Source organism: Phodopus roborovskii, unplaced genomic scaffold (assembly GCF_943737965.1).
Source record: "Phodopus roborovskii unplaced genomic scaffold, PHOROB, whole genome shotgun sequence".
NCBI classification, from domain to species: domain Eukaryota; kingdom Metazoa; phylum Chordata; class Mammalia; order Rodentia; family Cricetidae; genus Phodopus; species Phodopus roborovskii.
This window is the reverse complement of record NW_026125918.1, coordinates 101348-118367: the sequence shown is the minus strand read 5'-3', so window position 1 is coordinate 118367 and position 17020 is coordinate 101348. Positions and strand designations below refer to the sequence as shown.

At 36.7% G+C, this 17020-nt stretch overlaps 1 protein-coding gene across 1 annotated transcript in view; it reads left to right on the top strand.

Moving 5' to 3' along the window:
* Lrch2 (leucine rich repeats and calponin homology domain containing 2) overlaps nt 1-17020 on the top strand; it is a 73817-nt gene that overhangs the window by 13221 nt on the left and 43576 nt on the right. Inside the window, exons 2-3 of the mRNA XM_051178981.1 lie at nt 11692-11836; nt 14548-14674. Coding sequence (XP_051034938.1) covers nt 11692-11836; nt 14548-14674 — 272 coding nt within the window. The remainder of the gene's footprint in view (nt 1-11691; nt 11837-14547; nt 14675-17020) is intronic.

The window sequence follows — 17020 nt, the reverse complement described above, 5'->3', positions numbered from 1 at the left end:
AAACATCCTTTTTAAGTTTATCCATGGAAGGAAGCATGGGAAGTAAGACAAAATAATTTATATCTTAATTGTGTGAACTATTTCATACTAACCACATGTTGTGTTTACCCTGAAAAGAATGAAGATAAACTTACAGAGATGTAATACATAAAACTGAACTGGTTTAAGAAAGATTTTTTTGTTTTTGTTTTTATTTTGTTTTTCGAGACAGGGTTTCTCTGTAGCTTTGGAGGCTGTCTTAGAACTTGCTTTGTAGACCAGGCTGGCCTGGAACTCACAGAGATCTGCCTGCCTCTGCCTCCTGAGTGCCCCCACCACCTGTCCTGGTTTAATATTTTTTATCTTGTGGAATATACATAATAAAAGAGCTTATAATGTTAGAAATAATTTAATCACCATTTACACTCAGGAAACTGGAATAGCACAATAATGACTGTATAATTCTCAAGAAATATTCATAAAGTTGGTGTTTCAAACAGAGTTCCAGGAAAAACAAATAAACAGGTAAAGTTTACACCAAGAGCAGGAAAACAAAATAGTAATATATTCCTTAATGAGATTCATTTCACAACAGTTTCAAAACACACCTCCTCAGGGAACAATAGAGACTTGGGAAAAGACAATTGTAGCAATGTTCACCTTTCATGATTAAAATTCATCATCTTTCTTTTGTGGACGGAATGGTGGCCCTCACACTTAGTCAGGTCCAGTTACAGAACCTGTGCTACCTTATATGGTAAATAGTTTGCAAATATAATTAAGAATCTTGCCATATGGACATAACTTGGGTCATCTAGGTGAGCCCTGTAGGCGATTACATGTGTCTTTGAAAGAAAAAAGGCAGAGCATGAAGAGATTAATGAGACATACCTGTAATCCCAGCATTCTGAAGTGTGAGACAGGAGGATACCATGTTTGAGACCAACTTGAACACTATAACTCACGGAAATGGGAAAAAGAAACTAGACAGATACATGGGAGAGAGCTAGATGAAGAGAGAGGTCAACATTGGGGTACTGTGTGCAGATAGATTCAGCAGCCACCTGAAGTTTGAAAAGACAAGACATGAAGTGTCCCTTACAGCTTCCAGAGGGAGAGTGGCCTTGCTGAAACCTTGATTTTCATCTCATTAAATTCACCTCAGATTTTTGTGATTCCCCCAAACTATGGCAGACTCAAGTTATACTATTGTGAACCATTAAGTTTATGGTAATTTTTATAGAAACCACAGGAAACTAATAGATTCCACATTAATCATTTACTATTACTATTGCGTGAATGCCTTTAAGTTTTTTTTTTTTTTTTTTTTTTTAGTAGCTCTGCATTTCAGTCTTCGGCAGAACATATACTAAAAAAATACACTGTCTATTCTTTGTTGGGCATCAACGTGACACTTCATTTAATTAATATCCTTAGGGACACACATTTAAACAACTATACAGTTTCCCCTTTGTTTCGTTTCTAAACATAAAACATATCGATGATTATTGGCCATGCATCAGCAGCAGACAGATTACAGTTTACTGTTTCCTTGCTTTCCTACGAGACACTCCTTACAAAACGCTGGCAGGCTTTTCGAGATGTTAATAAAGCCTCTGAAATAATCTGATCGAAATGGTGTTCTGTATCACTGCTGAGCTTCAAAGAGCAAGGAAATTGGGGAAAGGAGGAGTAAGTCAGATGGAATTGGAGTCTGTTAGCTGCCTTCCAAGCTGCAGCCACAAGCATCACAGATGGGTCCATCTGCTGCCCACTGTAATGCCTGGCCCGTTAGCAGCAGTTTTGCCAAAGTACAGAAAAAGAGCTTCAGAAATTCTACACACCATACTAATTATACTACTTATATTCTGATCTTATTCAGTGTACAAGAGTGAGATGTGTCTAGTAGAAGGATTGTAAAAATTGCCAAATTGAAAACTAAGAGAAATGAATCATCTTTTAGTCTATTGCTGCTTAATAATACCGATTACCACTGTCCCGTATTTTTTTAAAATATTAACGTTATTCATATTAATATATGAAACCCTGAACATTTTTATCTTTAGTAATCTTTCTAATATTTACGTAAATTGTTGGAACATACCTTCATCATCAATATATATATATATATATATAACCATATCACCATAGATTTTCAGTTTATAAGGTATTTGACACAAACACAAAGAAAACATTGGCATAAGACAGAAAGAGGAGGAAGGTGGAAGAAAGGAAATAATTTTCTGCTTAAAGGAACATAGATTAACGTACAGATCATCTGGAGTCAGAATTCAAAATTCCTATCAGTGGGGCAGAAGCATGGGCACATGTACATACACACACACACACACACACACACACACACACACACACACACACCGTACATTAGATCAGAATCCATTCACTTGCCACAGAGTAATCCTAATTTTATGTGGTAGCTATCTTTCCTTATTATACTTATGAAGCAAAGAATGATTGAATTACATGGTCAATATAGGAAAATGTCCCCTGACAACATTGGTGTTCTGAACACAAATGGGATTTCAAAGCCCATGCCCTCTCTGTGATTTTCCTTGTCTCTATTAATAGGACCTCTTGTCTCTCATTTCAAATATTCTGTCCCTTTCCAACCACAGACCAGGGTCATAGAAATGGTAACTCTTCTAACCATATACATTCCAAAGACTGCTTCTTGTAACAGGAAATTGTACACATATATAAGTTAAGTCACAAATTCAGGTTCAGAAATTAATCAAAAGTATTGTAAAGCACTCAGCTGTTCCTGATTTTACCAATACCCAATTGTTTGCTCTGTGATAAGATACATCCTTCTTAGCTCTTAAAAGAATGAGCACTTATTAATGTTTCAATATTTTTAATCAATTCATTAAACAAAGATTAAAGAAATATAAGTAAACCAATTAATATTATAGCAGGCGAACACAATAGATAAAAACAATTGATTTTATGAATGGGACTCCATGCATTCTGAAATTTTACCCTACATGTAAGACTGTGTATTAGTTTAAAGTTGTATTGATGCTGGCACAAGGCATGAGGATCTTGAATGAAAAATAAAAGATTTTAGAACTCACATCCCACATTATGGAATGAACAGAATACTTGTATTTGATCTACTTGCCCCTAAAATCCTACTGAGTCAATGTAGATGCATATATTCAGGTTCATTATAAGAGATGAACCTGAGTGGTGAGCACCTACATCATTTATAGCAGTAAATATAACTGCCTGTGAGTTAAAGAATATATCCTTATTTTACTGTGCAGTAAATGTGGCTGTGCATTGCCCTAAAGACACAACAGCATTTTCCTTTGAAGGATGCAACTAGACTGATGTTTGCTACTGGAGGAAACTATTAATGCTTATCTTGCAAGGCTGCTCACCACACAAACATCCTTGAAGAGAGAGTATGGAACACTAAGTACTTAGTGCTTCCAATGGAATATATATGAAAACCAATAGAGAACTCTCTCCAAATAATATCTTTCCACATTCCATCAAGGTTTAGGAGTTGAAGCCCATAAACTGGGATTGTAGGCTGAGGGCAGAACAGTTATATAACATGAATGAACCTCTGGGTTCTGTCCCTAGTACCAAAGGGAAAATGGTTGCAGCATAACCATAATTGTGCAAATTAATATCTAAATAATGTAAGCATTAAGTCCTCTGTAGCTGTATAAGGAGATTCTGATTATCACCTTCTGAGACTTATTCTGCTATTTTCCAGGTAACATCTTGAATTGACTCACTGTCATTCATGTAACTGACTTCACCAAACATTAAGTAGGAATGAGGAACTAAGTGTTGAGGTAAATACAAAGCTCAGACACAGACTATAGACAATACCAATTCTTGTCCAACTCCAGCATCATGTGTCAATTTAGATAGTACTTGTACCATTTCAGTGGTTGGAGTAATACAAAAAGAATCACCTTCATTTATCACAACTAAAATTGTTAACTTTTAGAAAGGTCTTCTCACAGAACCATATGTTACCATTCTTAGAGTGCATATTCTGGGAATGTACTTTCAATGTCACAAAAGCTTTAGGATCTAAAATGGAAATCTAACTTACTTAAAGAAAACTAACAGACTAGATCAGAACTACGCTTTTGATTTGGTAGGAGACTGCCAACATTGCTTAACTCATCACTATTTTAGTGCTACTGAAAATGAGTAGACCTTCTATAAAGTCCCTAGAAGATACAAAGAATAGAAATAAAAGGCAATTCATCAATTTGTACATAATGAATGAAAAATAAGGTTTATATAGATGGAACAGAAAATAATAGAAGTTAGACCATTATGCTTGTTTTTGTGAATTGAATTATATATAACAAAATGATGTTATAGGAGATCATATAAAAATGAACAAGTTTCTTATTTTCTAACATGAAAATTAAAAATATTTTTTGTACTACTCTTCAGAAACTGCCATTAATCACATGCAAGTACAGTTGCATTTTTGTGAAATCTGGTCAATATGCTCTCAGACTTTAATACTTCCTTATCTATTTTTCCATCTAAAAGAACCGTCAGAACTAGGAACAAAACCCAATGAGCAAACAGGAGGCAGCACAGCTTTCTATCGCTGCAAGACTGGAAAGTGTCTTTGAAGTATTAGAGACTGATGCTGGAGCCTGATGGGAAATGACAACAACCCCATGGCTCTGGCATCTGTTTTCATCGCACGCCCTCTCCAAAGACAGGTGATTTCTTGATTCAGCATTCCCTAGAAGGGTGTCGGGCTGCCATTTAGGACGAGATAATAATCAGCTTACTGTGATCAAAGCCTTTTAGAATGAGCAGGAGGCATGAGTCAGAGGGCTTCTAATCTATTCCACGATTGAATAAAAATGTGAACTATAATATAGTGGAGGGAAAGCAGTAACTTGACAAAAATGAACAAGAACTGCTTTAAAGCCAACAATTCCTAGAATCACCATGAAGCATCTAGATTCACTGAACAAAAAGAAACAGCGATGGAAGGCTAATTCTATCACAGGCATGTTGAGAAGCAAGGGTGCAAGCAAAAGCAGACCTTGCAAGAAACAAGCACAGCTGCTAACCAGAGGGGTAGATTACGTGCATGCCCTGTGAGGGAAAGACTGTGAATCATGCATCAGTTAAGTCACATGGGAGGACAAGACTTCATTCAATTGGGGAGGGGGCTCCATATAGAGCCGTCTGTGAGAAAATCAGCAACATTCTTCAGTTTCACCAAGAAGTAACGCCTAATGAATCAGAGTAATGACATCAAGCATCAAAGTGATGATTAAGAACAGCACTAGCCTTCAACTCATGTAAACTATATAGACGGTGAATTTAGCATTATGATCCAGTGTCATGTTATTTATGAAGTGGCCGTTGGATTAACTTTTTATTTTTAAAAGACAAGTGGTACCACTTCATCACATAACTTTCTAAAATCCACATGAAAAGAAAAGATAAGAATGAAAAAACATTTTGGAATTTTAGAATGGGGAAAGGCTTTTAAAGTATCACATAAGGAAATAAATCACTAACAAATGAATTCTAGGTTTAGACCCATCTGAAGAAAAGTATCCGTCTATTAAGAAACAATAACTAATGTACACTAATAAAAATAGCACCGTGACTCCCTCGATTATATCATAAATTAAAAAATGAAATTTATCAATATTCAACATTCACATGACAATAGATTAAAATAATTTTTAAAGAGTTTAAACTGAGGTGTCTGTCATGGGTTAATAATGCTGCTCCCCAAATACATAGGTTATTAAAAAAAAATTCAAGTTCCAGGTATGGGATGCCTCCCTTAAGACTTGTTGGACCAGGGGGCCCCAAAAGTCCCACTCCCATAGAAACTCCACCACAATTGATTGCAATCACTCATTGGTAACCCACCATAACTAGATGGTAAGTCCCTACTGCTGAAGGTACTACACACTTGGGTTGCAGAACATAGAGAAATTAGGCTTGTGGGTTAGATTTCATAGTGTGGAAAGGTTCTATGTAGGCTTCTGGGGAAAGCCATTAATGAGCCCTGCAAGCCACAATACCATTATGCCAAGCATGATATGTTCCCACGTACAATGATGACAAGTCTAGTATTGGGAAACAAATTGCTTTCTGATTGGCACAGGAGGGGAATCTATGCCTAGTAGGATAAGCATAGTCAAAAGCCTATATTGTTGGCTATGTCATAGGCTCTAGGGTGGAACCTTCTATTGCTATTTTGTTGAATGGATAAGGGGTAAAATTGCCATCTAAATATTTATGCTTGTGTTGTCAACAGTTAATGGTCAAAGTATTGAGAATAAATGGTGGAATGATTGTTATGGACTATTACTTTATGTAAAGATGTGTTACATTTGTTTATGCTATAGAAGATTATTTTAACCAGACAAAGATATGTTACATTTGTTTATTCTGCATTCATTTACTTATGTAAAAATGTGTTGTTGTTTCACCTTGCCTGCCTAAGGAATCTGATTGGTCTAATAAAATGTTGAAAGGCCAATAGCTAGGCAGTAGAGGGATAGATGGGGTTGGTGGGCAGAGAGAATAAGTACAAGAAGAGAAAGGATGAGAGAATAGGAAAGGAGGGAGAAGGAGCGGGGAGATGCCCAGGACCAGCCATCCAGCCAAAAAGATGAGGATTATTATACAGGAGGAAGAAAGGTAAAAAGCCCTGAGGCAAAACGCAGGTGAAGAGAAACAGGATAACTTGTAAGAGCTAGCAATAAATGATCATAAGGCTGAAAATTCATACCTAACAACAAGTCTCTTGCTAGAGAACTAGAAAGTCTGGCCTGAAAATGATTCTTTTAATCACAGTGTCTTATGTTCCCTTTCAGGCTGTCTTCAAACTTTCCCACTACATTATCGATTGCTCCACTTGCAGGCAGGCCCCTCCTTTTGCCTCAATTCATCTCCCCCATTCAACTTCTGCTGTCCTCCACTCGTGCTCTGATTATGCTGCTCAGGTGTCTCCTCTGCATTCCAGTCCTAAACCACGTTTACCCCTAATCCAGAGATCATTCTAGCCTCCTAGCTTCCCCTATGCCATACCCACTATGACTACCCCTTTCAGGCTACAGATTTTGGAAACATCTGTTTCTTTAAGAGGTACCTGGAGCCACGGGTATTGTCCACATGTATATATCTTTTCATGTCTATTCTTTGCCAAATAGAAGGCAAATTAAGAGTCAGCCTCTAAAATTCCTTTACAATATAAAAAAGAATTTGAGTCCTTAATAATTTCTTATGGTATAGGTTAGATATATGTGCATGCGCACTCGCACACACGCACCCCCCCCACACCAAATGAAAACCTTCTCTTTTGTCTTACCCACCCTTCATAAACTCTTCAAAAACTCACCAGTCTTCACTTCATCCAGACATAGCATAGGCTAATTTTAGTGATGCACTAGGGTTTAGAAAGAATTAGAAAGTGCTGGGAAAATCAGCATAAAATAAAATCTTAATTACAGTCATTGGGAGATCTACCAATCAGCATGCACAGGAGAGGGAAGCCAAAAGATCAAGTCCACAAGAAGATCTGAGGTGGGAAACAAGCTTTTGCATCTGCTATTAGTAGGATACTTGCTGGATGTCTCTTTGTTCCAGTTTTAGGTAGTCAGCCTGACCATTGATTAAAAATTGCCTCCCACTTAGTCTATCTTGACAAACCTGTGAAAATGTCAGACATAAGGACAGTTATCTCCCCCTCAGATGTAGTGGGTGTCAAACTCAACAAAATCTGAGTAAGTCTCAAGCGGGTGGGTACTTCTGAAATGATGGATCTTCTTGGCTTCCTGCAGGAGGCTGACTGACACAAGGCAGGGCCAAACAGACCCCATTTTAGACTATCCAGTTACCTAAGCCCATGGTAGCTCTCCCTCTTCAAACAAGGGTATAATTTTTCTCTTACATACAGATCCTGAATGTTCAAGACCTGTTTTTCTAGTTTCTTTGTTGGTGGAAATCGATGGCATTCTACCAATGGCCACTCCTCTTTTGTTGTGTATTCTTTTTTCACACTTTCTTTCTTATTTAATCTTTGTGTCTGTCACATCATGCATCCCAATCCCACCCATCTCCTGTCTCCTTGCATCTGCCCTTTGTCCCTGTAGCCTCTCCCCCACCAAAACACAATTACAAAATCAAAAAGAAAAAAAAAATAAAGGAAGAAAGGGAAAATCTTGTCATGGAAGCCTCATTGTGATACAGTGATTTATGCAGTAAACCCTTTTATCCATATGCCTTTATATGGAGTGTTCTTTGCAATGAATCATTGGTTTGGTTGGAGACTTTTAGTCTCTGCTACACTATCGGCACTGGACCCTCACTGGGACTCTTTCTGGACATCCCATTGCTACCTTGTGTTGCGATCCTGGAGCCCTGGTCCACAGGATAGCCCCACTTCCCGTGCTCTGGTGGATCACAGATGGGGTGAATGTTGGGGTGGGCAAACACATAACCCTGGTACTGGCCCTGGGTAGTTGCAGGTTTGGTTGCTACCTCTCCCCTCAATTCATCACCAGGGTGAGTTCTCAAGCATTGTCCTGGCTAGTTCACCCCTTGCAGCAATAAGCAGGGGGTGGGGTCAGTTTTCCCATCCTCACAGTCAGTTCTCCTATACCTATGTCTTCAGGGCCAGCTCTACTGTGTTGCCCAGTCAAGGGGACCAGGCTACATCTGTACCCTATTTAACCTCAAACACAGTTTTCTAACCAATGGATCTTCACCAGGACCTTGTATCATCTTTGCTCTCTAGTATCTCCCACTTAATAACCAGTCAGGTTTCTTCTCTGCTTGGGACACATCAAACTCAGGTAGAGTCTTGAATATTCCTTCCATTTTCTTCAAATTTAGAGACCTATCCTCTTCGCCATGTAAGTTTCAAAGCTTTGAAAGCATCCTAACACATTATTACAAGTTCCTAGTGTCTTTAACCCCATTCATTTTCCACATAAAATTTCCATTCTCCCCTATCTCAATGTATGGACATTTTGATATGATTTCAGGCACACATGTGTCACAGTGCATGTGTGTGTAGGTCACAGGACAACTTCAGGTGTTGGGTCACACCTTTACCCTTATTTGAGGGTTTCCCAAGCATGGTCTTGACCCTTTTCCTCATCACTCCTCCCTCTCAACAACTGGATTCCAGGAGTTCAGCTCAGTATTTGGGTGTGGGTGTCTGCTTCTGCTTGCATCAGCAGCTGGATGAAGGCTGTAGGATTACATTTAAGGTAGCTTCTCCACTAGTGCTTAGATTCTTAGATGAGACAAGATCACTTGTGGATCCTGTGGTTTACTCCAGGGTGTATGGCCTGCAAGCTCCCAGGGATTCTCTTGTCTCTGCATCCATCTCACCTAAGATTTCTAGAACTGCAGATATGCAGTAGACCAGCCAGCATTAGGAGCTCACAGAGACTGAAGCAGCAATCACAGAGCCTGCATGGGTCTGCACCAGTGCCTCTGCACACAGGCTGTGGTTGTCTAGCTTGAGGTGTTTGTGAGATGCCCGACAGTGTGAGCGGGGCTGTCTCTAAATCGTTTGCCTGCTCTTGGGACCTTATCCTCTTACTGGTCTTCCTTGTCCAGTCTTGAAATGGGGGTCTGTGTTTAGTCTTAATGCATCTTGTCATGCCATGTTATGCTATGGTGATATTAAATGTGTGCACCCCCACTGTCTAGCTGACAGCCATTCTTGATATCTCTAAGTACTCCCAGTTTAAGTGACATTTTCTGGTTCTATGATATTGTAGCATTAATAACATTTCTATAACTTGTTATTTTATTTATTCCTCTGAGACATTACCTTTGAGATTTATAACCATCAGATAAAGTTAATTCCATCTTTTGTATCCATTGGTATAAATATATATATATATTAATGTTCTGAAGAGTTAATTCTCTCTGTTGATGAATAAATAAGTCTTTTCTCTAGCAAGTGAAGATGTTGAACACTATTGATAGGATATTTTTTTCCTACCAAGTACAGAACAGATGGTTGGCCAGGCTGGACTCTAGATGTCCTCCCTGATACAGATAATCCTTTTCTGAAGAATCTTATCTTTTAAGTCAATTAATTATAATAAACTAGTACAAACGATGATATTTCCATAAGGTAATTCATTTGATAATTACCAAGGTTATTAAGAATCATTTGTCTTTCATGTTTTGTTGTTTTTCTTGTTTGGCAGTCAGGGCTAGAGAGAGGATAGCTACTATTATAGTACTCAACATAATCTTGAACAACAGATATTTATGCAGAAGGGTCTGTTGTCTTGATATGGAGAAACATCATGTGATGTCTTAGTTTTATTTTCAAATTTTTATTCAGCAAATAAACATCCAATTTAAAAGGTGAGATTGATAGTACTATGATTTTATTTTCATGAAAAGCCAATTAGAGAATATGTGTATATGTTTACAATAACTTAGGGCAAGAAGGAGTAAAGTGCAAACATAAAGTTTCTTGTTTGATCAACTTATCAAGAGGATGTTGGTGACAGTATGTGAAAATAAAGAAGTAGGGTATAGAAAAATACCTTCAGTTTATACTTTTATTCTTTCAGAATTAGAGGTGCTTGAAATATATCAAAACAACTCAACATTAAAACACGGCTATTTAAAGCAAACATGATGGTACATACCCGTAATCTTGGACCAAGGAGATAGATGAAGGAGATCATGTGTTCAAGGGTAGGCTGAAGTGCATACTGAGGCCTAGTTCACACAGAGTTCTTTGAACAGACCTTATCTTTTTTGCTTTTGAATTTATTATTATTATTTTACAAATTGATTCCAGTTCCCTCTCCCTCCCATTCTCCCATGCCCCCCAACCAGATCTTATCTTTAAAAACACAGCACAACAAAGTAGCAAAAATGCTATCCAGACATCCTTATTTTGTCATTTGTCACTATATACCTGTAATTTGTCCATGGAATTAGATTAACACTCCCGGAAAGATTTTTATCTTAAGAAGGCAAGATTGCTGTGTGTAATTGCTCCCAGGAAGTACAACATATTTGATTCAGGTAGAGGAAACTAGCCAAAGCATCTAAGACATGAGAGACACTAGTGGAGACATTCAGAAAGGTAGTCTAGGCCAAGGAATGGAAATGTTTTCAGATGGATGGAGATGTCATTGGCAGGGAGGCTGTTGGTAACCTTGGAGCATGTGAGAATGAACAGAAACCTAGGAGTGTGTTTGAAAGCCCACAGTAAATTTAGTCATATAGTAGACTTGTGTAAATTTGCCCATAAAGGAGTAAGAGAAATGGAAAGTAATGTGGGTTCAGGGTGTGGATAGAAATTCTTATTTTTAAAGATTAAAGAGGATTCCTTTCCTCATTTTTTTGTATGTGGTGTGAGTATGTGTTTATGTACTGCAGGGGATAAAGCCCATGGAATTGTGTATACTAACAAGGTGTTCTACTACTATTGTTACATTTAAAGATACATCTCATATTTGCATTTTCAAGAGATTTAGAAGCATATTTTGTTAAAATTATTTTAAAGTAAATTTATTTTTATATCACTATATTAAAATATTTTCAAGATATTGGTGAATAATAGTTTAAAATATATTCTATAGTTGCTTAGATTCTGAGTGAAAATGGTTCTGTTTATTACTATATACACAGGACAGGTTGTATAATTGTTACTCAAACATTGCTTTTATTTTTCAGATCTTTCCAGAAATCGCTTTACAGAAATTCCTTCAGATGTGTGGTTATTTGCACCACTTGAAACATTAAATCTATATCACAATTGTATCAAAACCATTCCCGAAGCCATTAAGAATTTGCAGATGTTAACATATCTTAACATTAGGTAAGCAAACAAATTTGGAAATAAACATTTTCAGGGTATAGAGAGGTCGCTCAGCAGTTAATAGATTAGGTCTCTGGTTTTAGAGTACCAGGGTTTGGATTCCAGCACCTTTATGTTGGCTTGTAACCATCTTTAACTATAGTTTCTCAGGATGCAATGAAGTCTTCTGACCTCAGGTACCAGGAATACACATGATGCACATCCATGCATGTTGGCAAAGTACAATATAAGTATTTAATAAACAAAACATTTTTAGGTTTTCTTAAATCTTTAATTGCTATTAATAGAAAAGGAATGGCTTTTCTTTATGCTCATATTGTTTTGTACATTTTTGGTCTTGTTCTTTAAGGTGGTGTTTCTCAAAGTTTCATAATTAGTAATTGTCTGGGGAACCTGTTAGGTCTGCTGAGGTACCTCCATTTTCTAAAAGGTCCCTTGGTAGTTTATCTGCATGTGTGTTGGTCATTAGCTCTCACCTTGAGAGTAAGGTTTTAGAACATAAATATTATCTTCATTTGTTGCCCAGTTCTGAATTCACTTATATGGAATGCTAGTTTCAGTCATACATTATAATGAAACACATTTTATGTAAATTTTTATCATTTGTGATAGTGATAGTTCAAGAATGGGAAAATTGGGATGGAAGGTTGGAAAGTTTGGGAGCAGATGAGATGACAGAAAACTCTTTTATTTGTTTATTTATTTATTTATTTATCTTATTTTACATATCGATCCCAGTTCCCTCTCCTCCCCTCCCTCCCTCCCCCTCCCTCCCTCCCATGCCTCCCGACTACCCTCCCATCCCATTCCCCCCCTCCACTCCATAGGGATGGTGATGCCGTCCAGGAGGGGTCAGCAAAATTGATGACAGAAAATCTTTATGCTTGACGTGATTGATTTTCTTTCATTTTTGGGGCTCAACCCAGGGTATTGTGCATGCTAGGCAAGCATTTTATTACTGAATGACATCCCTAGTCATTTTATGTTTTGGATGGGTTTGCTATGTACTAGGTAATATTGCCTCATTTATTATTTTAACATCATTTTTGAGATATTATTTTGAGATAGGTCATGTTACTCCTATATTTCACATGAGAAAACTGTGTGAGGTTGTTTGCAAAAAGCCATAAATTCATACAGTTGTTTTTTGGTGTCTGTAGGAGAATGACATTTTCCAAAATATTAAAGTCCATCAATATTCAATCAATATTCAGTTTCCTTACATAAATAGTCATAGTGTATGGAGGATTGTGATTGAGACATATGACGTTAGATATTTTAGAAGTCTTTTGAGGATTCCTAATTGAAGAACATTGTCTTTCCCTTTTGTTACACACACACACACACACACACACACACACACACACACACACACTCTCTCTCTAAAGCCAGCCTAATCTTTAAGGAGATTCTCTGAAGAGATAAGATCAGGTGAAAGATATTATCTCCCTTTCCTATTCTTGCTTAAATAACATAGAACTTTTGTCCCTATTCTTTATATAAAATGCTAGGTATGGGTCTCTAAATGCTAATTTGATAAACAGGAAAACAATGTTAGCTTATTGCTTCTCAGTGCTTGCTAGTATATAATTTGAATGTTGTCTTCTCCATCTTTTTGATTTTTAAATACTTTGGGCCAGTCTATTTAAATTTGAATTTGATATATAACATGAAGGGTAAGGATGTCAAAGCCAGATTGACTGGGCTCTTCTGTTTACCAACTCTGTAACTTTGGAATATTTTACTTAGTCTCATCGTGATTTACTTTCCTTTTGAAAATGGGGGCACATGAAGAGTGTTTTCCTAAAGTAGGTAGCTGTGATTGACAGGTGAGTTAATTCAGTTGAGTTACTCTGAACATTTACTGGCACATAGTAAGTACTCAATAAAATGGTAGTGGTTACATATTTAAATGTACTCTAGGGAATTTTCCATTAATGTTAAGCTGGCATAAAGTGCTACCAGGCTGTTCTGCTGAAAATTGTCTAAAATCGACTGGTATTTTTAAAGTTTATTTTACTTTTAATTGAATATATGGGTGTGTCCTTCTGTGTGGGTGTGTGCATATGAGTGCTATGCTCATGAAGCTCAGAAGATGGTGTCAGATTCCCTGGAGCCAGAGTTACAGGAGACAGTGAACTGTCCCATGCTAGTAATGAGATTTGAGTACACTGTAATGACAGTCCATGTCTCTAACTTCTGAGCCATCTTTCCACTCTACAAGCTACCGATATTTTAGAAGATAGACTTCCATCATTTTAAGCACAATGTCTGCACATTCACCTGAGATCCTTTCCATGGTTAGACTTATGAAGGTATTGAGTATGCTAAAATTATGTTCCAGAAGAATGTTCAGACATTCTGTAGCTCTGAAAAATTCTGAGTTATTATTGCATGGGTGACATGTGAGCTGTACCTATATGTAACAACAGACATTTGTGTTTGAATCTCTGCTACAATAGGCAAGTCACCCAGTGACCTTAGGCCTTCATTTTTCAATTTTATATTGAAGCTAATATTTTATGTCTTGGGTTAATGTGAGGATTAGGCAGTGCATGAAAGGATGTTTTATGTGCTTGTTTGCAAAGAAACAGTCAGTAAATGGTACTTGTTGGTGAAGGCTTAAGATCAAGGTGCTTTGTAATTTTTTAGCCTAACATCGAGGTTCAGACATATTTTTCATAATGAGGCTCTCTTAATTTTTTTTTCAGTCGAAATCTTTTATCAACATTGCCAAAATACCTATTTGAGCTTCCCCTTAAAGTTTTGGTCGTCAGCAATAATAAACTGGTATCTATTCCAGAAGAAATTGGAAAATTAAAAGATTTGATGGAGCTGGTGAGTAAAATATTGTATAAAATCATATATGCCAATATAATATGTAACTTTTCATTTTGGAGTTGTATACTTATTTATTTGTGGAATTTCACTGTAATTTTTTTTAAAAACGGGATAACTTGGTATATGTCTAAATTTGGTTGGGTAACAATTTCAGCTGCACTTACCTATGTCTGATTTTAGGCCCCAGCCAACAACAGAAGTTTGGTCGCTCCTCAGTCTTGGATGCTTTAGGAGGCTTTGTTATGAGCTTTCAGACATAGTTTCAAGTCATAGCTGTTTATTCATTTACTTTGTGGACAGAGACATTCTTAAAGAAATGAGATTTTCTTCTGATATTTTATGGAGTTGATGCAGAGATTTAGAACAGAGTGGTAAAAGGCGAGAAGGCAGCCATGTGTGCTGATGGCTCATGGCCTTATTCTCAGCTCCTCCAGGCAAAGATAGGATGATCATTTGAGGTTAACCGTTTTTACATCAAGCCGGCCAACATATTGAGACCCTCATTTCATCAAAACAAACAAATGAACAAGTAATCAGTTTTTAAAAGTAAAGCATAGGATGCTCACAAACAGAAGTAGTATTAACAAGCTTTCTTCAATTAATGTGCTCATATGACTTTATAATGCTTTTAGGACCAAAGTAAATGTAAAGAGGCAATTATATGCAATTGATTGTAGAAATTATTATCATACGTCCGAATAATAACATTTTAGATTTTGCATGATATTGTACCTCTAGATCAAAAGTGCTCAAGCACTGAAGTCTTTTCATGTATTTGTGTTACTTCAACTGTGCTGTTTATTTTAATTTTCTGTTTTGTATTGAGGTAAATCTTTCCTAATAAATTGGTACTTTGGGGGATTTTCTTAAGTAGAACTTTATTATCTTTCAAGGACCAGAAGATATCTTTTTAAAAACTTATTTAAATTTTATAGTGGGAACATATGGTTATAACAATGTACAGTAATCAGAAATGTCAGGATTGTGGGTTAGAAAAGATCTTAGAAATGATCGGATACACTCAACTGCTTATTATAGGAATCTGATAAGTCTACCTGTATATTTCTAAGATGGACAGTTCTCTGGGTTATATTTGAACCTCTCTTAATTCTCTTTTAGAATTCCATTTCTTACTAATTTTTACTACTTTCAACCAAAATAATGTTCCTTTTAGCTTTATCTATTGACTTTGGCCACTGTGTAAAGAAATGTGCAACTTCTTTTCCCTCAAATACTTGTAATCTACTGAGATTTTAAGACCTGATATTTTTTTTTAAAAAAAAGATGAAGCACTCTTATTATCTTTACTTGTTTCCGTGACTTCCTTTTTTTGTGTGTTTTAGTTACTTAAATTGAACTGTGCAGATTTATTAGGGTAACTAAATATTAGCTTTTGAGAACCAAATATTAACAGGTACTTAATTTCACAGCTTGCATAATTTCCTGTTTAATCATACTTATCAGTTCTTTGAAAATTTCATACAACATATTTTGATAGTATTTACTATTCTCCCAACTTTCTCCTGACCCCCCAAATCCACCCAGCTTCCCTACTCACTGAACATTGTGTCCTCGTTAAAATACATAAAAATACCATCCAATTTAGTTTGCCCTGTTCATATATTCTTAGATGAGTGGCCTTCCACTGGGGCACAGTTGATCATACTCTCTAAAACTAACAACAGGGAACCCCAGAACATTTAGTAACTATATTCAGATAAAGAAGTGTCAGTGTAACAGAAATGAAAAAATCAGAAATCTATATACAATAGAAAGTGACCATAATTAGCTAACACTATGGACATTTTCAGTTAAACATTAATACAAATATATTCATATTTTTATTTGATAATGTATGCTGTCTAATATGAACATTGTTGACCTATTATTGGGTGACTCCATTTTAACTGTATTTATATAGACATGTAAATGTATCTTTATATTTCAAGAAGCTTTACAGTAGTAGGTTTCCATATGATCATTTCCCCCCCAAAATGTCTTTTGATGAATGTCCTTTAAATCAGGGATATGCACATACACAAACACACACACACATACATACATACATATATACACACTTATATATTTGGTTTTTCGAGACAGGGTTTCTCTGTATTGCTTTGTAGCCTGTCCTGGAACTACCTCTGTAGACCAGGCTTTCCTCGAACTGACAGAGATGAGATCCACCTGCCTCTGTCTCCCGAGTGCAGGGATTAAAGGTGTGTGCCAGCCACCAGTGCCTGGCAGGGTTATATTTTTATAACCTTGAGAGACTTCAGATGATTCCTTTGGATATCTTTGACTGGGATTAGACCACATGTATATGTGCTTGTAACTGTTTCA